This window comes from Poromitra crassiceps, assembly GCF_964638095.1.
Source record: "Poromitra crassiceps genome assembly, chromosome: 18".
Taxonomy (NCBI): Eukaryota; Metazoa; Chordata; class Actinopteri; order Beryciformes; family Melamphaidae; genus Poromitra; species Poromitra crassiceps.
In genome coordinates this window covers 18081117-18104118 of record NC_139636.1, presented here as the reverse complement: position 1 = coordinate 18104118, position 23002 = coordinate 18081117, and the positions used below count along the sequence as shown (strand labels likewise).

At 45.0% G+C, this 23002-nt stretch overlaps 1 protein-coding gene across 1 annotated transcript in view; it reads right to left on the bottom strand.

Annotated features, from left to right (window-relative positions):
- The window catches only part of LOC310792978 (metabotropic glutamate receptor 8-like), a gene marked incomplete at both ends in the record, with an annotated part of 160115 nt that overhangs the window by 74338 nt on the left and 62775 nt on the right, over window positions 1-23002 (bottom strand). Inside the window, 3 exons of the mRNA XM_083654735.1 lie at window positions 2469-2606; window positions 2803-2957; window positions 7410-7545. Of these exons, the coding sequence (XP_083510861.1) occupies window positions 2469-2606; window positions 2803-2957; window positions 7410-7545 (429 nt within the window). The remainder of the gene's footprint in view (window positions 1-2468; window positions 2607-2802; window positions 2958-7409; window positions 7546-23002) is intronic.

Sequence of the window (23002 nt, the reverse complement as noted above, 5' to 3'; positions counted from 1 at the left end):
CATCTCTTGATTACTTTCTCCCGGCTGGCACAGAGGAAGGCGACTCCAGCTCGTGCAGCGCGCCGAGGCGCGTTTCAATGGCGTTTCTCCTGTCTGCACAAGGAAGCGTTACCAGTTTTCTGCTTTTCCTCTTGCTCAATTTCAAAACAACAGCTGCGGTATGTGTTTGTTCACGTGTTGTCTTAGATGATAGGGACCTGATACCATGTGACAGGCTGGGGAAGTGTTTAAACTACGCCCTGCAGTAATAAAAACAAAAACACGTCAAACACGTCATTGGCGGGGAGGGCTATTTCTGATAACACGTCAAAGACGTCATTGGCGGTGAATGAGTTAATGTGCTGATTCCCAAAGCATTAGGCAATACAAATTGGGATGGCTGAAGCTGATTGGTGCTTGCTTGGCTAATCTGAAGAGGTCCCATGATCACAGAGCGTTGTGCGCCCTGTTCACTAAGAACTGCATGGGGGCTGTCGCCAATATATTCATATGCAAAGTGTAAGTAGGCCTTATCTTCTAGACTTTCTGAGCAGTCAACAGCTTTTCTTGAAAGAGTCTTGGCAATTCTGCCGCTGTCCCTCTGATGTCAGGTCACCTCCCTATGAGGTATGCTAGCTATAGCTAGCTCCTTTTATAACCAAATCCACTTTATTGGAACAATAATTAACCTTACAGGAGGAGGCAACAACCAGCTAAACTGCATACTTTTTATTTGCCTACCTATAATCCCGTTCTGGCAACGCAGTAGGCTGACATAGCCAGACATTTCTCCAGTGCTGTGCCAGTGATGGAGAAAGTAATGCAGTAACTCCCTGGCTATCACTGTCGTATCACTTTCCCTGTATCTGTATATCGTAGTCCCTGGTTATCACTGTTCCAGTTCTGTGTTGTGAGCAGCAGCGGAGGTGCGGTCGATGCCAATTCCTCATTCAGTTAATTGGGGACTTGATTTGGAAAGAAAAGCCTCTCCATCTTTGTTTATTCATCATTTGAACTGGATTTCGGCCATGGGCGCACTCTTATGAAGCTGTTCCCCTGGCGCTGAGCGCAACAAGTCTGCCACAGTCTTTGTCAAGCTGTTGATGCTGGCTGATTAGCGGCAGTGCCTTCTTGGTAGAGCTGTTGATACTGGCTGACAAGCGGCAGTGCCTTCTTGGTAGAGCTGTTGATGCTGGCTGACAAGCGGCAGTGCCTTCTTGGTAGAGCTGTTGATGCTGGCTGATTAGCGGCAGTGCCTTCTTGGTAGAGCTGTTGATACTGGATGACTAGCGACAGTGCCTTCTTGGTAGAGCTGTTGATACTGGCTGACTAGCGGCAGTGCCTTCTTGGTAGAGCTGTTGATACTGGCTGACTAGCGGCAGTGCCTTCTTGGTAGAGCTGTTGATGCTGGCTGACTAGCGGCAGTGCCTTCTTGGTAGAGCTGTTGATACTGGCTGACTAGCGGCAGTGCCTTCTTGGTAGAGCTGTTGATACTGGCTGACTAGCGGCAGTGCCTTCTTGGTAGAGCTGTTGATACTGGCTGACTAGCGGCAGTGCCTTCTTGGTAGAGCTGTTGAGTGTGCGCGCGCACGTGTGTGTGTGTGTGTGTGTGTGTGAAAGCTTAACAAGAAGCAGCAGTAGTGCATTACTGAGTCTATGTTCGGGGCTATTCACCTTATGTTCAGACCTTACAATGGGCCAAATTCTTCCGGGTCCTTTTAACACTTCCGGCGGTCACGGCGCAAAATAAGAGAGTTGTTTTTGGAGCGGACAGTGAAGGGGGTAAAATAAAGAACGTAGCCTACTACTTTGAGCCGGTACACAGCAAGCAAGCGAGTATCCACTGTTAGCCAGGTCAGATAACGTTATTGTTGACAATGACGAGCACTTTCTTGTAAAACATACCTGCAAAGAAAGCTTCAGATAGTTTTCTCTCCTCCGAGTTGCGCTCGAGCCACTAACGTCAATAAGACCCGCAGATGTTAACGTAATTCCCTGGAATGCGAGACTTAACGAGCCAGTTACATGGCGTTGCATTCTTAGACATTGCCGTTTGCTTTTATTTGATATGTTACATACAATTGGCTAAATTATTAGTTAATTCAGAGTTAGATGATATTGGAGCAGCCAGCCATTTTATTTTATTTTATTTTTAGCCGGAAGTTTTGATACGGCCACACAACCGGGTCAAATGGGCGTGGCTACATAAGGTGAATATAGCCAATTTTTTCCTTTAGGGAGTAAAATATTTGTTCCACAGTTTGAACATGATGTTTGTTTAGATGGCTGGGTTAATCAAAGTACATCCCGATAAATGTATTATTAACAGCATACTATAAGCGAGGGAAAAAGATTGGATCGGCTTGGTATCGGTATCGGTAGATACTCAAGGTTGTGGTATCGGTATCGGACATGAAAAAGTGGTATTGTGCCCTCCCTACTTTGAACCCTGAACCTTGACCTGTGCTGGGGGGAACAGTGGGTGGTACCTGTGCACTTCTTGGGGCTGCCGGGCCGCTTGCCGTGCATCCCCAGCTTGCAGCCGAAGTTCTCCTCCCAGAACTCAGCGAACCAGACGTTCCTGCGGTTGTTGGAGAGAGATCGGCTCCTGAAGTATCGATCAAACGCTGGAGGTTTCCATGTAGAAGAACAAATTCCGTTTTCAGGGATGAAGAAAAGAAAGCATAATTTAAAATAGATGCTTAGCCTATGTATTTTGATACACCAATAGGTTTGTCTTTTATTAAACTATTGCGGATACCCGTTGGAGGGAGCATGCAACCACTGTGTGGTACTATGGGCCCATGAGGCCACCTGTCTTACCGTCCACAGACACTCTCTTGGGCAGGATGGTGACGGCGCCCTCAGCCACCTTCTCCTGCTGGACAACCGGGGAGATCTTGGAGCCCCAGCTGTCAGAGCCCACCCACAGGAAGTGACCAGTCTGGTTGTTGCGTTTTGCCGCATCGAGAATACGTCTGTCAGGGTGGACACAATCGAGCAAGCCAATAAGAGAGAGAACAGAACAAACAAAAAATTTACAATGCTAGATCAGTATAATTACAGTAAATTGACAGCATGTAGAGACAAATTGGCCAGTGAGCTGCTCACTCACTGTGTTGGACTTTCACTCACTGAGAGCAGAACTCGAGTTGCCCACATGTGGCATCAATGACCCTACCAGTCCTACTTATAGCCTCTGCAGGTAAGGATTTATGACATGACTGATGATGTCACAATGTCTATACATAAGCACGCAAAACTTTGGGCCTCCCTGTGCAGTCTTTATAGTTGGTAACAATGTCGTCACTTCTCTTGAGGACCAATCACTGATGACATCACTGGACATCACTCACTTCACCTGGAGGGGAAGGACACCTATGTAAGAATGCTGTTCGTGGACTACAGCTCAGCATTCAACACCATAGTACCCTCCAGGCTGGTAAGCAAACTCAGGGATCTGGGACTAAACACGGGAATGTGCGACTGGATCCTGGATTTCCTGACAGACCGCCGCCAGGTGGTGAGGGTGGGCAACCTCACCTCCTCCCCACTGACCATTAGCATAGGAGCGCCCCAGGGGTGCGTCTCCAGCCCCTTCTGGTACGACCTCTACACCCACGACTGCGTGGCGACTCAAACTTCAAACACAATTGTGAAGTTTGCAGACGACACAGCGGTCGTGGGGCTGATCTCGGGGGGCGACGAGATGGCCTACAGAGAGGAGGTGGGGGTCCTGGAACAATGGTGCCAGGACAACCACCTCTCTCTGAACGTCTCCAAGACCAAGGAGATCATTGTAGACTACAGGAGAGGGGGGGGCGCACACCCCCCAATCACCATCAACGGCACAGTGGTGGAAAGGGTGGACAGCTTCAAGTACCTGGGAGTCAACATCCACCAGGACCTGACCTGGGCCGGCCACACCGCCACTGTTGTCAAAAAGGCCCAACAGCGACTACACGGACTCAGGCGCCTGAAGAAATTCGGGCTGAGGAAAGAAATCCTCGGGGACTTCTACAGAGGCACCATTGAAAGCCTGCTGACAGGCGGCTTCACCGCCTGGTACGGGAACTGTACCACCATGGACCGCAGAGCGCTACGGAGGGTGAGGCGCGCGGCCCAGCACGTAACAGGAGGTGAACTGCCAGAACTGCACGAACTGTACAACCAGCGGTGCCTCAGGAGGTCCCTGAAGATCATCAAAGACACAAACCATCCCCACAACAGCCTGTTCTCCCTGCTACCCTCAGGGAGGAGATACAGGGTTCCAAAAACACACACAAATCGCTTGAGGAACAGTTTCTTCCCGCAGGCCACGAGACTCCTTAATATGCACAAAATAGTGCAGTAGTCGTACCGTACCGTACTGCAGCTGCTACTATTACGGATGCCTAACGTTTAATTGTAAATTTAAGTGTATGTTTAATAAGGTGCCTAACGTTTAATTGTAAATTTAAGTGTATGTTTAATAAGGTACATGCTATTTGCACATGTATGTATAAAACGTCGAATTTGGAATGTCTGAACACGTCTAACGTATGCACATGACATGTGCACCTATGTGCAATGAATATGCCACTGTCGTATAAGCCACCGACTTGTCTTATTGCTTATTGATGCCTATTTCTTATTGCCTTATTGCTGTCTTATTGCTTATTGATGCCTATTTCTTATTGCCTATTACTTATTGCTTGTTGCCTATTTGTACTATGTCGTAAACGGAGTCCACTGCACAAGAATTTCACACGTGGTACTTGTACCATGGAGTGACAATAAAAATCTTGAATCTTGAATCTTGAATCTTGAATCTTATGACATCACTGATTAATTACAATTTCGATTGAGATCACTGATGATATCACTCACCGATTACATTAATGCAGCATCAATGGACATCACTCACTGATGACATCACAGTTGCTCGAGTGACATGACTGATATCACTCACCAATGACATCACTGATGACATGGAGTGGACACGTGTGGGAGAATGTGTGAGGACTGCAGAGAAGCTCAGATCCTGCTGAAACGCTAACGCTAAGAAAGCTTAAGAAAGCACAGGTTCTTCAAAGCCAAGTTACGAAGTGGTTCACTCTGTTCCCTACGAAGTGGGCGGCGGTGGTGTCTGTCATGATGGCGCGGCGCACAATTGCCCAACTGTGATGTCACTCAGGGAGTTGAGATGTCATCAGTGATGCCACTGTGATGTAGTATGAGCCAATGGCACATGATAGCGCACACTTACACATTTGCCCAACTGTGAATTGCGCAACTGTGATGTCACTCGTGCAGTTGTGATGTCACTCAAGCGGCTCCCTACTGTAACTGGATAGTCTTGAAATACCTTCAGCCTTGGTTAAGAGAACTCTACCAAAAATAGATAGATCACGTTGAAGCCACATATTCATAATATTTTTTGTCTTTTTGATTCTAGGAAGAAAGTTTAGTTGTTGTCTAGTTAACATATCTTTAGTTACATCAATGCCCAAATATTTAACTGTTTTTTTCACTGGAATGTTGGATATGCTTACCTCATCTGTATCAAATAAGGTCAAGATTTCACATTTTCCTATGTTAAGGTGTAACCCCGAAGCCTTCGAAAATTCCTTAATAAGTTGAATAGATGGTTGAATTTGGTGTTTATCTCTCAGAAATAAGGCCGTATCATCTGCTGGTTGTGTAATTCGAATTTCCCTCTGAAATATAGATAAACCATTTATATTGGGACTGTTCAAAACATTTAAAGAAAGTAATTCTGTGACGATTAAAAATAAAAAGGGAGAAATTGGACAACCTTGACCCACCGATCTATTAACAGAAAATCTTTTTGAGGTATTGGGATAGATCATTATACTACTATTGATGTCCTTGTATAACATTTTGACTACTGAAATAAATTTTCGCCCAAACCCAAATAAATCTAAAACCATATATATAAATGAGTGTTCTACTGTATCAAACGCTTTATAAAAGTCGAGAAATACAATGACCGCCTGTGATTCTACATACTCTGAGTAGTCAAGTATATCCATAACCAATCTTATATTGTTACTTATATGACGATTAGCCATGAAACCTGTTTGGGTTTCATTTATAATTTCTCCAAGGTTTTTTTTCAGGCGTCTGGCAAATACAAGTGCAAATAATTTATAATCCACATTTAGAAGTGTGATCGGTCTCCAGTTTTCAATAGAAAGAGTCTTTGTTTGGTTTAGGAATTAAACTAATCTAGTTAGGGAGGAAGGAAGTAGGAAGCTACAGTATGTTCCCAATGAGACAGAGCCAGTGTAGAGGCTGACAGTCTTCTCAGTGATGGCTTTCTGTTTACAGTAATTATTCTGTCTCTTAATAATTTATCAATGTTAAAATGCTCCACTGATCATTTCTAGAGTCTGCTATCAGATGAAATGAACTGTTTGTAATTGGATGTTGGTTGTAATCTGCCTTACAATTATGTTATCTAATGTGTATGTACTTGTATGTATGTTTGTATTGTTGTATGTACTCTATCCATTGTCTGCTGTAATTTGCTTTGTTGGCTTGTGTCTGTGATGCCAGCCATGCTACTGTAATTGTTCTTGTGTACAGTATGTATTGTCTATGTATTTTATGGTTGTGTGATAACAAAAAATCCTCAGAACCTGTTACCTCTCTCCCTTCCTCCCCCCTCTCTCATCTCTCCCCCTCCCTCTCTCTCCCCTCCCCCTCCATCTCTCTCCCTCCCCCTGCCTCTCGCTCCCGCTCTCCCTCCCCCCTCTCTCTCTCTCATCTTTCCCCCCTCCCTCCCTCCCTCTCTCTCCCCTCCCCCTCCATCTCTCTCCCTCCCCCCTCTCTCTCTCATCTTTCCCCCCTCCCTCCCTCCCTCTCTCTCCCCTCCCCCTCCATCTCTCTCCCTCCCCCTGCCTCTCGCTCCCTCTCTCCCACCTCCCTCTCTCTCTCTCTCTCCCTCCCCCTCTCTCTCCCTCCCCCTCACTCTCTCTCCCTCTCTCTCTCCCTCCCTCCCCCCTCTCTCTCTCTCCCTCCCCCCTCCCTCTCTCTCTCTCTCTCCCTCGGTCGGGGAGTGAGTGGTTTCTCTCTAGTTGTCTGGTTGGTGCAGATGAGAATCAGATATTAATTTGGTTTGAATGTGAGATAAGATGCAGATTGAGACTCTCCACTCACAAACAGTCCACAGCTCACATAATTTGAAGATCATTATCTTAATCTGCACTCAACAGTTGGTGGATTAACGGACAGAACAGACCAAGCTGTGTGTGTGTGTGTGTGTGTGTGTGTGTGTGTGTGTGTGTGTGTGTGTGTGTGTGTGTGTGTGTGTGTGTGTGTGTGTGTCTTGACTCGGACCCGAGCTCAAAGACTTGAGACTTGACTTGGACTTGCAAACAACGACGTGTGAGCATCTCTGGTGTGTACAGTATGTGTGTGCGTACCGGATGTCATCCTCGTTGGCGAACATGATGACAGCCCGGGCGTTGGGCGTCTCGAACAGGCGGAGGATGATCTTGTCGAACTCTCCCGGCCGCGGCTCCCGAGGAATCTTCAGAGACTGAGCGATGCACACCCAGCCTGGAGAGAGGAGAGAGAGAGAGAGAGAGAGAGGAACTACTGAGCGACAGGGGCGATTTTAGGATCTGGGCCCAGTTGCACAAAGCACCTTACAGTAGGTTAAGATTTCCCTTAGGGTCACATCAAATTGGCAGATTATTCAATTGTGTTTGGTGTACGTCAGTGGCTCTCCATAAAAGGGAGAACATAATGTATCAGGACTGGAATACAGACATGAAAAGTTAAAAAGGTGAAAGGTGATGAATGATATCACGATGACGAATGACGATATACAGTTCAACATCACTCCCTCTCGTGTGATATTGCTGTATTAAGACATTGTGCCCACTTCATGACATGTCACGAGACCACACTGTTCATCTGTGAGTCTGATGCACTCAGTGCTCTGTAGCATGGCCGTCACGTCCCCTGTAGCATGGCCGTCACACTGCGTCCTCTGTCAGCTTGTGGCAGATGCATTCGCTCCATCACAGAGACATCCATCAATCTGTCAGCCTCAGAGCGCCGCGTAGCGTCATTAGCACCCTGACGCTGTGGCGTAAAGCCATCATCTCCTCAGCAGATGTCTCACTCCATTTAGCCACACAAACACCCAAACATTTAGCCACACAAACATTTAGCCACACAAACATTTAGCCACACAAACATTTAGCCACACAAACATTTAGCCACACAAACACAAACATTTAGCCACACAAACATTTAGCCACACAAACATTTAGCCACACAAACATTTAGCCACACAAACACAAACATTTAGCCACACAAACACAAACATTTAGCCACACAAACACAAACATTTAGCCACACAAACACAAACATTTAGCCATTTTTATTGATATTGATACAATTTTCGAGACTACTTAACGATCCAAGTCTTTATCGATACCGATCGATACCACTATCAATACTTTTATATTATTTGGTGGAAAGACAAGACGACAATACATTCTTAACAGAACTGGTATTGCTTTTATAAAGAAAATACATAATATATATAGACCACTTCGATGGCATGTTCAGCCATCCTAGCAAGCAACCAATTGAGCAAATGAGAAATGAAGTGAACAAGGGCATGAGGCAATTCAATTCTTCTTTGTTTATTTTAATGGCCATTGGCAGGCAATCCAATTGAATTCAAAAACTTCATTAGACAATTGATGTAAATATCTGTGTACCAGTGATTTGAAATGCCATGACTCTCGTCTCGAGCAATATAGGACCACCTAGTCTCCATAGCAATCTTGATCAGCTCAGATCTTCTTGATTTTCAGGTTTTGAGAAATTTGTAACCGGGTCCGGGTCCTTCCTGGGTCTCGATCCCCATCCCTGTCAATCACGGTCGAGAACATAGTCTGCTTTATCGAAGACTTGAAATGAACTAATTGAAACCATAAACTCATTAGGAAAGTGTAAATCAAGTGAGAAGTAGGGTCATTTTCCTATTGACTTCTTTTTGCAGCCAGTGGAGTCGCCCCTTGCTGGCCATTAAAAATAATGCTGGTTTCAGGCACTTCCGCATTGACTTCATTTTTTGGCCGTGCAGGTTTGCCCCTTGATATTTGCACAATGCACACATATTCGCAACTTGTTGAGACTATTTTCTAGCTCTTAACCAGGAAAGATTTCTGCACACACGAATCCTCCATCTGTGACTGTGACGATAATAATGTTGATACATGGAAACATGTCTGAGGGTATGTTCTCGTGTGAACAGCTCGCAGTGTGAGTGTTAACACTCCCACCTCTGCCTGCGGAGCTGTTAATGAACACGATCTATCTTTATCTCAGACTGCTCCACGCTACGTTGCATTATTCTCGTCTTGTTGACGTAATTATTTGTTTTAATTGTGTTCAGTTCTCCCTATTTGTCTTCTTCTTATCTGCATGGTGCTCTGAGTCACTGTGACGAGCCCATTCCCCCACAGGATTCATTAAGGTCTCATGAGAAGTCATTAGGTGCAGTCTAGTCCCTGCAGGAAAGGTCAGACACGCTTTGAGGACACATAAAACCGAATTATCCTATCACCCTGCTCTCCCAACACATTAACACACAGCAGAAGGCCTGTGTGCTGTTATGTGTTGTGTTCTATGAAATTATCTTTTGGGTTTTCTTTTACCTTAAAGGGCCACTCCGCCGATTTTCAACCAGCCTTGTATCATTACAAAATCAGCCAGTGATGTCATTTGTGCATGAATGACTCTCAACTGTCTATAACTGTCAAACTAAATGAATTGATGCAAAACTGTTTACAGTTTTCTGATATACGATTTTGTAATGATACAAATCGGCGAAGTGTTCCTTTCATATAACAGCTTTCTAATCATTTTGATGGTACAGTGACTTCTAATATAGCGACAATGGCAGCTCTGTCATTCCCACACCACCCTCCGAAGGCCTGTTGCTACACCCGGAGCGGCTTGACAGTGTCAAGTTGCCTGGAACTATTAACTCCATTTTCTGCACAGCTCCTACAAATTAAAAGTTTTCCGCTCACAAATGAGCGGGCCGCTTTTATTTTATTTATACTTTTTCCATACACAAAAATGCTCTAGTCTAGAATATGGACACACACCCTTAGGGACCAATAAGGTTTACCACTCACTCAATTAATGGATGAATGAATCTCACACACACACGCCCATGCACACGCGGACACAGTTCGTTGTCAGGTTTAATGAGTCTGCTTCGCCTCCAGCAAAACTCTCTGATTCATATTCAATGACTTCACTTCACATCAGCTGTCTGCTGCTTTACACTGCTTTGATGACTGAAAGAGAGAGAGGGAGAGAGAGGGGGTGAGAGGGAAAGCGGGAGAGCGGAGAGAGAGGGAGAGAGAGGAGAGGGAGGGAGAGGGGGAGAGAGAGACACACACAGACACACCACCCAAACATGCTCTACCACCACCAACCACCATCAATCACCCCTGCCCACACTGCACCAACTCTGCCCACTCAGGCACAGCAAATCATGCCTGTATGGACGCCCGACCAAGCCGGATGTAACACGTGAATACGAACCTGTGACCCTCGTGTTGGTAGGCAGGGAATTTATCACTACACTACCCGGACGTCCCTTTATCTCAGTTGTTAATCGCCCAGTGTGCTCGGCTCCATTAAAGTCTATGTGCCTGTGTTGTCTACCCGCACATTATTGTAAACAATTGGGTGATTCGGTCTATATGATACAAACTGAGGATCAACAGGCTGAGAGGAGGGATGTGAATCACAATCACAAGCTACTGCAAGTGCAAGGTCAAACAAGCCTTAATTTGCTTCATTTGCTATGTGCAGGCTGCCAAGGCAGGAGGGCATGTGGGAAAAGCCACTGAAGCAATCTTAGTCAATACTGCACCAATTGCAAAAGTTATACATAAACAAATAAGAAATAGGGTCCATGTGGAAAAGAAAATGAAATTCTCCTTTAAGTGCAAGTATATTAAGTTAAGTTCATGTTCTAACTTTGTTTGAACTGCCAAGGGTCTTGGCTGGCAGCCGGCTGGCCAGGCGCCGAAAATTGAAGAGTGCTGCATCTATATATTGCCCAAAGACCCTTGGCATGCCGACTGGAGGAGCAGGGGATCGAACCAACGACCTTCTCATCAGTCACTGTGCACTACATTACCTGCTCGACCTCCTGAACTATATGCATGAATATTACACTTCTCATCCTCCAAAACTAACAGCGAAACGATTCACTTTGCGAAAATGGCACAGTAATATTTTAGTGATTAGGCATTTTTTCATTTGAGCACAACTACATGTATGAGTCATTGTTATGCTGATTTGAGCATGTTTGAAATGTACTTGACCAATCAAACTGCTTGGTCATAACTACCTGTTGTATAATGAAGCACAACTCTCCCATACAAAACTGTTTTATCCAGAGCGCCTCAAATAATGCATAGTTTTAACATGCAGTTTGGAATCTGCAGCACCAAAGCACAACCAGGGCCTGTTCATGTAGGTAGATCACTGGCTCTGTTACTAATGACCTGCAACGACTTCAAAATGACAAAGTCTCTCTACTGTCTTGTAGGTGTTTTATAGCATACATTTATTATTTGATTCCTATAGTGTTTCAATAGTCTGTTTATAACATTTTAATTCCTTTCTGACTCATGTGATTCTGTCTGTCTGCCTGTCTGTCTACCAATCCAGTTTCACCCCATACAAATAACACGGTTTTCCTTTCACATTTAAATCGTCAGTGGCCTCAGTATGCATGCATTTGGTATGTTTCCCGTATTTACTGAAATTACTGCACATAATTTGAAAGTGGAAAGTTGTTATGTGTATGCAGATTGAAAAGAACATCCGTCTGTCTGTCTGTCTGTCTGTCTGTCTGTCTGTCTGTCTGTCTGAGTGTTTTGGGAACGTGTGACTGAACCACACCTGTCTGTCATTTTGTTTTATGCTCAGCTCTCGCTTGAAAGAGATTTTCATTTCAACTTCAATTTCAAGATGAAAAGATTCAATCGATCAACAAGGGAGACTCCAGTGGGAATTGAACCCTCAACCTTTCTCAAACCCCGTCAGCCCAGACGTCTCAGATGTGGAGCGAGGAGGCATGTTTTCAGCCACAAGCTCGTTACCAAAAGCGAGCCGAGAAGAACTGGACAGACAAACCCGTCTTTATGTTTTGCACAACCACAACATGCAAGCATGCAGCCACACACACACACACACACACACACACACACACGCACGAACACACACACACACACACACACACACACGATGACAGTGGCTGGTGAAATTCAATCTCCGCATTTCTCCCATCCTGGCTCGTCCTTCCTCCTCGGGGCAGGCCAGGAGCAGTGGGCAGCTTTCCTCACAGCGCCCGGGGACCAACTTCCCCTCAGCCATCACTGGTCAGGTGACGATCTTCTCCATGTTTTCCATGGGGAGTTCTTAGATGGAGAAACTCTGAACCGTGCTCTGTCTGAGCGTTCACCGCAGTCCGGATCGGATATTCACAAAGAGGTAACTCTGAACCAAAATTTGAGACTCCTGCTTAATATTGCAAAATACAACATCGTGGAAAAAGAGCTTTTTTTACGGCGCTAATGCTCGGGTGCTTAATGGCCGCTGTCACGTCTAATTTCCAGAGCATTAAAATCAGTATTCCGGTGGAAACGTTGGTGCTGCCAAGCCTGCCAAGGTGATGTGTCATTAGAGCGTCGGATGAATTCCTCATATCGGCACGTGTACCGTGTCCATCAAAACATGGCCGATTTAAATATTAACACCTGGCGCTGAAGTGTACATTATCCCACGCGGCTTCGGCGGCTCCCTCCATTTGCATACAAATGAGAAGTGCTTTACCTTCAGCCAGTGAGCGAGCGAGGTGACGGATGGCTGAGACGAGGGATATCACACCGCCGGGGTACTTTCCATTCAAAACCTCAATTCGGCAGCACTTATCTGGCGCTGCACAGAACAGATGAGGTTTAGTTGAATGTGAAGGCAGGGTGGGGAAATGTGGCAGAAACACTCGGGCTCGATAAGGTCGCAGCGGAGACAGATAACGCCGCTTTGCTGCAAATGAAATATCAGGCACTGCAGCTGAGCGGATCCCGGCTTCCCCCGACAAATAAGAGACGACCACTTTTTTTCCCCATATTTTATTTTCAATTTTTATAGACTATACACGTACAAGACAGGCTCAGACATAGGAAAAGAAAGAAAAGGCAAAAAAACTAAAACAAACAAACAACATAAATCAACATTCGACATTGCAGTGTGGTGCTATCGGCCGCATAAGGTGCTTATGTGTTTGTAAAAGACAATATGCATGGGACCCCACGCAAGGGGGTCCATGAGATACGAGCTGGGCGAGCCATCCGCCTCCCCTAAACTCGGTCATTCTTAACCTCGTCGAAGTAGGCCAGAAATGGGTCCCAGATAGCAGAGAACCTTCCAAGCGAGTTAGTTCTCAGGGACCTGAGTAGAGACGACCACTTCTGAATCCAAAGTGAGCAGAACAGTTGGGGGCAGAGCCTGGGTTTGGATCAGTTTTACCGGATCCGCAACGCAGCCGTAACGCAGTCAATGGAGAGCTCCCATGCATCAGGTTCCATGTTTCATTCCTTCCTGTGCTTACCATACTCTTTTACAGTAGTTCTTACTGTACACAAATGATTGTCACAGCATGTTGAAAAACCACATTTTAAAGTTGGCTGACCATACATGCAGTCATAATGAGCCTGTTGACTTGTGAGCAAACTTCCCACGGTCCGCTTGTCGACTACTTTTCAAATTGGTGCCATGAATCGTATTTAGTTTTGAATGTGACGTTCTCCCCCCTCCTCCTGTCAGTACAGAATATTGAAAGAGTGGAGTCCTATAAGTATTTGGGAACTATATTAGACAATAAATTGACTTTTGAGAGCAACACTGACATGGTTTACAAGAAAAGCCAGCTCTATTGTCTCAGGAAACTCGCTAAGTTCCGGGTCGACAGGACCCTGATGATCATTTTTTAAGGCTCTTTTATTGAGTCAGTACTCACTATCAGATATAAGCACTCCTTCGTACCCTCTGTCATCTCTCTCCATAACTAGTGAGGGAAAAGGTATTGATGTGCTCTTTGGCCTACTGTGGACTTTTTAATGTACTATTTACTTTTTACTGTGTATGTTTTTATGTGTTTACTTTATGTCTTTCTTTGTGTGTTTCCCACTATTGCACAACCAATTGCCCCATCGGGGACAAATAAAGTTCTTGAATCTTGAATCTTGAGAATAACAGCCGAGAAAATTGGAGTAAGTTGTTCGAGGAGAAAGACAAAAAGTCTCATTAAGATGTGAGATGTGATGTGTTCTGGCCCAGCTCCTGGAGCCTGACCTTCACACAGCGTTAATCCTCGGCCGCCGCTAACACACCGCCGGCGGCCTGGAGAGCCTCGGCGAGAGAGACGCCACGCACACTTCCAACCTGACGCCGCGACTTCAAAATGACATCAATTTGACTTTGAAAGCGTGTGAGTGAAGTTGTGTCTGCGAGCTGATAATAAGGTGTGTGAGTGACCCAGAGAGAGAGATAATAGCAGACACAGCCTGCTCGCTGGCTCTTAAGTGTTTTGATCTGCGCCTGCGACACCTGCAGAACTCCACCCCGCCTCTCTCCAAACACGAGAGTGCAGTCACGCCACTGTAACATGACCCGGGCTGTATTCAGAGCGCAGTCACGCCACTGTAACATGACCCGGGCTGCGTTCAGAGCACAGTCACGCCACTGTAACATGACCCGGGCTGTGTTCAGAGCACAGTCACGCCACTGTAACATGACCCGGACTACGTTCAGAGCACAGTCACGCCACTGTAACATGACCCGGGCTGCGTTCAGAGCGCAGTCACGCCACTGTAACATGACCCGGGCTGCGTTCAGAGCACAGTCACGCCACTGTAACATGACCCGGACTGCGTTCAGAGCACAGTCACGCCACTGTAACATGACCCGGGCTGCGTTCAGAGCACAGTCACGTCACTGTAACATGACCCGGACTGCGTTCAGAGCACAGTCACGCCACTGTAACATGACCCGGGCTGCGTTCAGAGCACAGTCACGCCACTGTAACATGACCCGGACTGTGTTCAGAGCACAGTCACTTCACTGTAACATGACCCGGACTGTGTTCAGAGCACAGTCACGTCACTGTAACATGACCCAGGCTGTGTTCAGAGCACAGTCACGCCACTGTAACATGACCCGGGCTGCGTTCAGAGCACAGTCACGCCACTGTAACATGACCCGGGCTGTGTTCAGAGCACAGTCACGTCACTGTAACATGACCCGGGCTGTGTTCAGAGCACAGTCACGTCACTGTAACATGACCCGGGCTGCGTTCAGAGCACAGTCACGCCACTGTAACATGACCCGGGCTGCGTTCAGAGCACAGTCACGCCACTGTAACATGACCCGGGCTGCGTTCAGAGCACAGTCACGTCACTGTAACATGACCCGGGCTGTGTTCAGAGCACAGTCACGTCACTGTAACATGACCCGGGCTGTGTTCAGAGTGCAGGCACTCCACTGTAACATGACCCGGGCTGTGTTCAGAGCACAGTCACGCCACTGTAACATGACAGCACAGTCACACTGCAATCTGAAGGCAGCCCGGGTCATGTTACAGTGGCGTGACTGCGCTCTGAACACAGCCCGGGTCATGTTACAGTGGCGTGATGGCGCTCTGAACAGCACAGCCAATCAGGTGTCTGATGCAACACAGCCAGGACAGCACAGCCACATTTAAACACAATCACCAATATTTGACTGACTCTTTATAAGCTCTTGAAGAGCATGTGAAGAGAGTATATCCAGAGCACCATATCACTATTTCCAGTGCACGTTTTGGCAATTTGTGCATGTAAAAGAGGAAAACGAGGGAACGGATTGTAGGCTATCTTGTGCGCACGAGAAAAGAAAGAAACAGAGCTGGAATTGCATATTGTGAGCCCGTTACAGTAAATCGTTATTTTCTCCCGATGGCCATTCCCGGGCTCTGTAGTGGTCTGACCTCCAGTCTGCCTTTGACTTCTACCCTACTGTCTGGAGTAGGAGTGCTCACTATTACCCTTACCCTGCCTTCCCTCTTTATACTCCAAATCATAAATGAGTGCAAATACCTTCCTTTTTATATTCCAGTTAAGGGTTAGGGTTAACTCTTGTACTGTGTGTTATGTAACGACTTGTTGGAGCCTCTTTATCAGTAATGCAGTTCTAACAGAGCGGCATATGAACCTTATCTGCACAGATCACAGGCACGGTGAATCCACTTCCCTCAATCCAATTGAATTCAATGAGCCGCTGTGCTGATGGTATCTGTAACAGCAGATCACACCAAACTCACTGTAATCACTCCATAAGCTTCATCTATTAACAGAATGGATTGCAGGTGCTTTGATCTCCTGAACAAAATTGTAAATTTTCCACTTTTCTTTGTTCTTGCTGTATTTTATCATTTATATCTGAACCTTTATCTATCCAACTATGAATGCACCTTCAATGCCCTAATTCACATGAGTATATTCTAATCATAATAATACTATCCTTTATTTTTTATAGCACCTTTCATACGCAACATGCAAACTCAAACTACTTTAACTCATAAGATGACATGATTTTGACAAGGAAACCAATAAGGCGAAAATCTGACACCAGTGATCATTTCCTACGCAATGAAGAAATGCTGTCATGTACTGTCTAAACACACACACACACACACACACACACACACACACACACACACACGCGCACACACACACACACACACACACACACACACACACGGTACACTCACACAAGAGAGATGCTCACAAGTCATTTTTGCTAGTCCAAGTCTCAAGTCTTTGAGCTAGAGTCCAAGTTAAGTCTCAAATCTCTTATGGATGAGCATTCTCTCATCTGCTGCATGCCATCCAGTCTGCTGAGAACACGGCATAGCTAAAACTAAGGAATTCAAAGCATGTAGGCCTACTGCATTATCCGCACTCCTTTATTAGCATACAGTATCAGCATTGATTAGTTGACATTATTATTAGTGCGCTAAAAGTAAATAAATAAATAAAGATGTTCACAAGTCCAAAATCTTGAGTTCGAGTCGAGTCTGAAGTTCTCTTGATTAAACTCTTTTGTCGGCCCCCACACCGGAAAAACCGGAAACAGTTATGCCACCATGACCATCTCCATAAAACATTCGTTTAGAATAAGCCACAATATTGTTATAATATCAACAACTAGCCAACAGATATCAAAGCTGCTGTGCTTTATGGAAAGAGCGTGACTCAAACTGGTTAAAGCCTTTACATGGTTGTGTGTCAAAGCCCTCGCCGAATGCACCGAGGGGTGCACCGAGGGGTGCACCTTGGGTGGCGAGCCTGCGGCGCAGCTCGCTGCAGCTGGTGTGCAGCTCCTCGAAAATGGCGTCAATGCGGACAAGACGTGAACAGCACGAGAGCTATGATTGGCCGTTGCCTTGCGCCGCGTACGTATATCTGCTGACGTACTTGTTGTGAGAGGGGTAGATGACAATATTTCTTTAACAACTTCATTAGCAATCGTTCACATACAGGACAATACAATACAAAACAGGGAGTGCCGCTCAAGGAAACGCCATTTCCTCATTTAACAATGCTCGTTCCTCAGCTACCAAAGCCTTCTGCATAGCATAAAACTTCAACTTCGCCGCCATGATTGTAAGTTCTTGGTAAACAACCCGATTGCATCATTATGTAATTGACATGAGTGCACCACAAGCCACCTAGTGTTTCGGAGGTGTACTGCAGCCAACGCGCTGAGTGACGTTCGAGTATGTTTGTCTCGCTGTCGCCGGCAGATGGCGGCAAGGCTCCAAATCGAGGCTGACGCACAAGTATGTTTTCCGCTTCAACTTTTGTTTTTGTTTTTTTTTACTTTGAGCACAAAATGAGGTTATTTGATTTTTTTTAAATACTGGCGAACAGTGTGGCTAATCAACAGACCAGGTCATGACCAACACCAACACATGAAATATCTTTAAAATGACAAAATAGACTGGGGGAGCTTTAAGTGTAACTTGATTCCAAGTCGCCATTTCACACGCACTCACACGCACATACCCTGTCAGTGGATAACGTGGGAATGGACTCCTGTTTCCTAGGAATCAGATTAGGAGATCACTTGTGCCTCTGACTGGCAAAGAGCCTCTCCTCCCCTCTGTGTCACATTAAGCAGAGCAAAGAGCGCAATGAGAGCTGCTCTGAGCTGCTGCCTAGAAACAGCCTCTGACACACTGAGAGCCAAAACGCCGCTTACATCCAACTGTCAGAACAGGAGAAAATCATTACCTGGAGTTCATCACTCATTGTCTCTTAAAATACATTCGTGTCAAAACCATCTCATTTTAATTGAAAGCACCTGCGAGCGGTTAGAATGTACTATCATCCTTTTCAGTTTCATGCTCTCATCAAACATTCAGTTGGAGCGGGTGTCACGGCGCAGATCTCGTTTTGAAGCCAAACTCTGTGCTATTTAAGAGCCTCCGCTCCTCCACACACAGGGAGTAATCCACGGCTGCCTCTGCCAGTCAGCTGCTGCTGCAACGGCTCTGCAAAACTGAGACGAAAGCAGGCAGAGGCTCCGCAGTGTCTGCTTCACAGTGTCTGCTTCACAGGATCATCTACTCTCTCTTGGTCCCTGTTGGTTTTCCACCGCAAATAGGCCTACTACCCCCTCGATGTGCCCGCCCCCCACAACTGGTCGTCACAGCGACAGCATGATCCCACATGAAACTGTGAAACGAAATAGGCACAACAAGGACATCACCTCAGAGACTTCAGCATGGCGCCTTAAGGATTTCATTCCCCAGTCATTTTTCCATACATATTTCATACAGTCTTTATAACAAGAGTTTCACTTGGTCAAACCAGGTGATTCAGCTACTGTCTATTCAGAATCAGGAGAGACCATGGAAGATTTCACAAAAGCGAGTAGAGTCGAGCTGAGCTGGTAGCCTACGATGCGGTGGGCAAGAGCCATAGAGTGCCAAAGTTATGCCTTCTTCTGAAAACAAAAAAAAGACGAGTAAAAAATTTTTTTATGTGATTTTCAGAAAATGCTTTCCAAAATAAAAAGTTCTATGACAACGCATTATTTGGCCTCCGTACTGTTTATAGTCGGGTGTGGGCCGCGGACATTTTTTAGATTAACAAGTGGGCCCTGACTGGCTGCAGTTTTTCTTGTCTTTCACAGCTGCTCACTTCCTGGTCGTTCCACTGGGTTTCCTTGTTTAAGCCTGTGAGTGTTCTGCTGCAACATGTCTATCACTGCCTGTTATACTGCTTTGTCCGCACTACAAATGAGCACTGCTGACTTTTTTCATCCACACACTGCTGCACGTAACATCAGGTCACCGTGGGCTAGCTTTGTCATTTCAATTGGAAGGTGAGTGATGAAATACACTGCAATAGCTCATCACAAGGACTGGCATAATACTTTCAGGACTTGTTTGAACAACAAAAATAAACAGTAAATCCATTCATTCTCATATTCTCTTAAAACAAGGGAAAACAATGTGCCAATGGAGTGAGACGATTCCTTTTACTTCCACTGAGTCAAACGTGTCCACAACACGTAAATCAGCATTAGTTTGTCTTCATTTCACAATGTGAGATCGTTGTCCATACTTTAGTTTTTAATGTATGAGTTTAAAACACGCTCTACCACAATGACACTGAGCTACTAGCTAATGTTTTGGGCATTTTTGATTGACACGTGTTCAACTTAGGAATGTGATCGGTCTTCAACCACTGCTGTAAAGGAAAGCTAGTGAACTTCACTGACTGAGGTTGGGGGTGACGGGTGGCTCGCCCAGCTGGGGTCTCGTGGGCCCCTCGTGTGGGATTCCATGCACATAGTCTCTTGCAAGCACATAGGCACCTTATTCGGCCGATAGCACCATGTTATAATGTTGAATGTCAATGACGTATGGTTTTTTTGTGTTTGTTTTTTTCTCTTTCTCTTGCTTTCATCCTTTTCCTGTGTCCCATCCTGGGAAAATGATGTTTTGCAGATGCGTGGGTTTTCATCTGACAACAGTGATAGAGTATGTGAAGTCAGGGCCGGCCCTGTACATCTGGTGGCCCTAAGCAGGATAGGTTTGGGGGCCCTGCCTCGCAGTGGATAGACAGTGAAGTATTCATACAGTAGAACCAGCTACTGTATGCAAAATACTGGTATAACCCTTATGAATTTTATTTGTACCTAGAGCTATCAACATGATGGTTCTTATACTGCTAATTACAATTCTTATACTGCTAATTACAGTTTGTATACTGCTAATTAAATACACGCATGGAAACAGTCAAAGTAAAGCTGACTGCACTTGCCATTTTTACTTCTGTACTTTGTTTTTGTCTGAATGCTTAGTGTTGAAATAACATTTTCATGCATGCAGAACAATGTGTTTTTAGGACCCTGGAGCTCTTAGCTGACATTTGTCAAAAATGGATGGAAAGCTAGACTCCTGCAGTTCTAATTACTCCAATTTCATCTTTTATATTTGATATGGCTTGTCTGTACTTTTGCACTTTTTAATCGCAAATCATTTACCTTTACCGTATCATTATTTTTGAATGGCCCCAGTAAGTGCATGCCTGCTGTGACATGGCATTCATACAGAGGTTACCCCATGTGGAACATGGCGCACTACGCAATAGGGCTTTCTTTTAACAGCCACTCTATTTGATTACAGCCAGACCAGCCTCAATTCGTATTTGTTTAAATCTACAGTACATGGAGGCAACATGGACAAAATGATTGCCATTTATAAGAGGGAAAGTTTTAAAAAGTGTGTGTGTGTGCTTCATTTGCCAGAGTTACTTCCTGCTACATTCACTACTGATAGTGTTTGGATGAACACTGAAACGTCTTGTTTTCTGCCTTTTTTAGTCCAGTGTTTTTTTAAATAAATTATTTTTAAAACTTTCTATCACCTGGATGTTTGAAAAAGAACTTACACAGATAAGAAGGAAAATATTCATCTGTAAGGCAGGGTTGTTGTATTTATGTTGCAGCTTGATAGCCTATCTTAATGTGAGAGGGAAAGGGACCCGTTTGAAAATAGTCCTGGCCATTTACCTTTGTAAAAAAAAAAAAGCCGAATTTGGCGCTATTTTATTCCCACTCCCCAGTGAGCTAGCATAACATGGTTCATCAGTCTTCCCCAGGGCAGCTGTGGCTACATCACCCGTAGCTTACCACCACTGGTACGAATGGTGTGAATGAATAATGATTCCTGTGAAGCGCTTTGGGTGTCTAGAAAAGCGCTATATAAATCCAATCATTATTATTATTATTATTATGGTTGGTCCTGACGGATTTTGTCTGGATGTCTAGTTTCTGCTAATACCAGAAGCTCTGCGCTAGTCTAGCTAAAACATTGTAGCCTGATATTCAAACTGCATCGTCTATTCATAAACTCATTGCCTTTTCGTCTGAGATTGCACTCACTTCAGAGCATTTCTATGAGGGGGCGGGCTTCGGTCTTCCGTAACCAATCGGCAGGGCAGCCGCCTGCAGTCTTGCTACTGTAGTACTGTAGATTTCTCAAATAAAAATCGGGGACATTTCCAGTCCGGCAATCAATATATCATAAAAATATCCAATGTTATTACCTATGAAATAATAAAGGGATATGATTCCGGTTTCATTTATTTTGTCCATGGCTGTTGTACTGTAATAAACAGTGTCGGCTTCACGAAGAGGCCCCTGGTGACCCGCCCTCCCAGACACACACACACACACACACACACACACACTTCATTCACTGTGCCCCTTTACAAAATGTCAATGTGTTCCCCAGCAGCATTGGCCTGGCCTTCCGAACCTACAGCGCCGGATGTTTTATGAATAGCCTCAGATCTCAAAAAGTATCTTCGGTGGAGTCCTAAGTGCTTCTTCAATGTCTTCCTGGAAGAGCAGGAAGCAGCAAAACATGTAAACACTTGTTGGATGCCTGGATCAAAACATTGACTCATAGAATCCTTTCTCATTCAGATATATTGAGGTGAGAGCGCGGTCAAGGGTAAAAAAAAACATGCCTTTGATGGAACGGACTTCACCTGGAAGACTGTTCCACGACACTATAGCTCTGTATATTACAGCCTTCTTCATGTAGTTAGAGTTTGGTTAGGGTAAAGTAATCTGTCCACCACTTGCCCCTCTGGTGGAGTGTGTATGAATATCTGAACTATAAATTAGTTATCGTAAAGAAATGTAGGAGTCTGATTTTGAATAACTCTATGAAAATAAGTAGGTTGGCCGGAAGTCTTTCCTCACCACAAGCAATGTGAGACGTGCATGCATGCTGAGTAGACCACCAGAACCAGATGCCCACACCACCAAGCAATAACCCAGATGACATACAGTAGAACCAATTCACAAACAATTTGGCGAAACAATACTGATGTTAGAAACGGTGCACATTTAACATTACATTTGTAATGGCAACTGCTCTGTCCATCTTGGCAACTATTTTGTTGATGTGATCAGACCTAGACAATGTATAGCCAAGCCAAAGTCCTAGAAGCTTCACTGTTTTTACTTGTATAGTTTGACCCTCTATCTGTAAATTCATTTTAGGATTGTGTGATAATCTATAATTAGAACTGAATATTATGCACACGGTTTTTGATATGTTTGAAAGTATACGTTTATTTATTTTTATATATGATGCTAAGCTCATTAAACAGGACCTGATTAAGCTCTGCACATGTGGGGGCCACATAATAAAAAGTGGAATCATCAGCATACATTGTCAAATTAAAGTAAAAAGTGTAGTGAATGTTCTTTGATGTCTTCAAAACAAAACAAGCAAGAGCTTTTCAGACAAACTACACTTCTGTGTTTTTCTGAAGAGGCGGAGGAAAATAAATCTTTGTTCCAATTTGTCTTTTACTGCCGAGCTGTTGTTAAC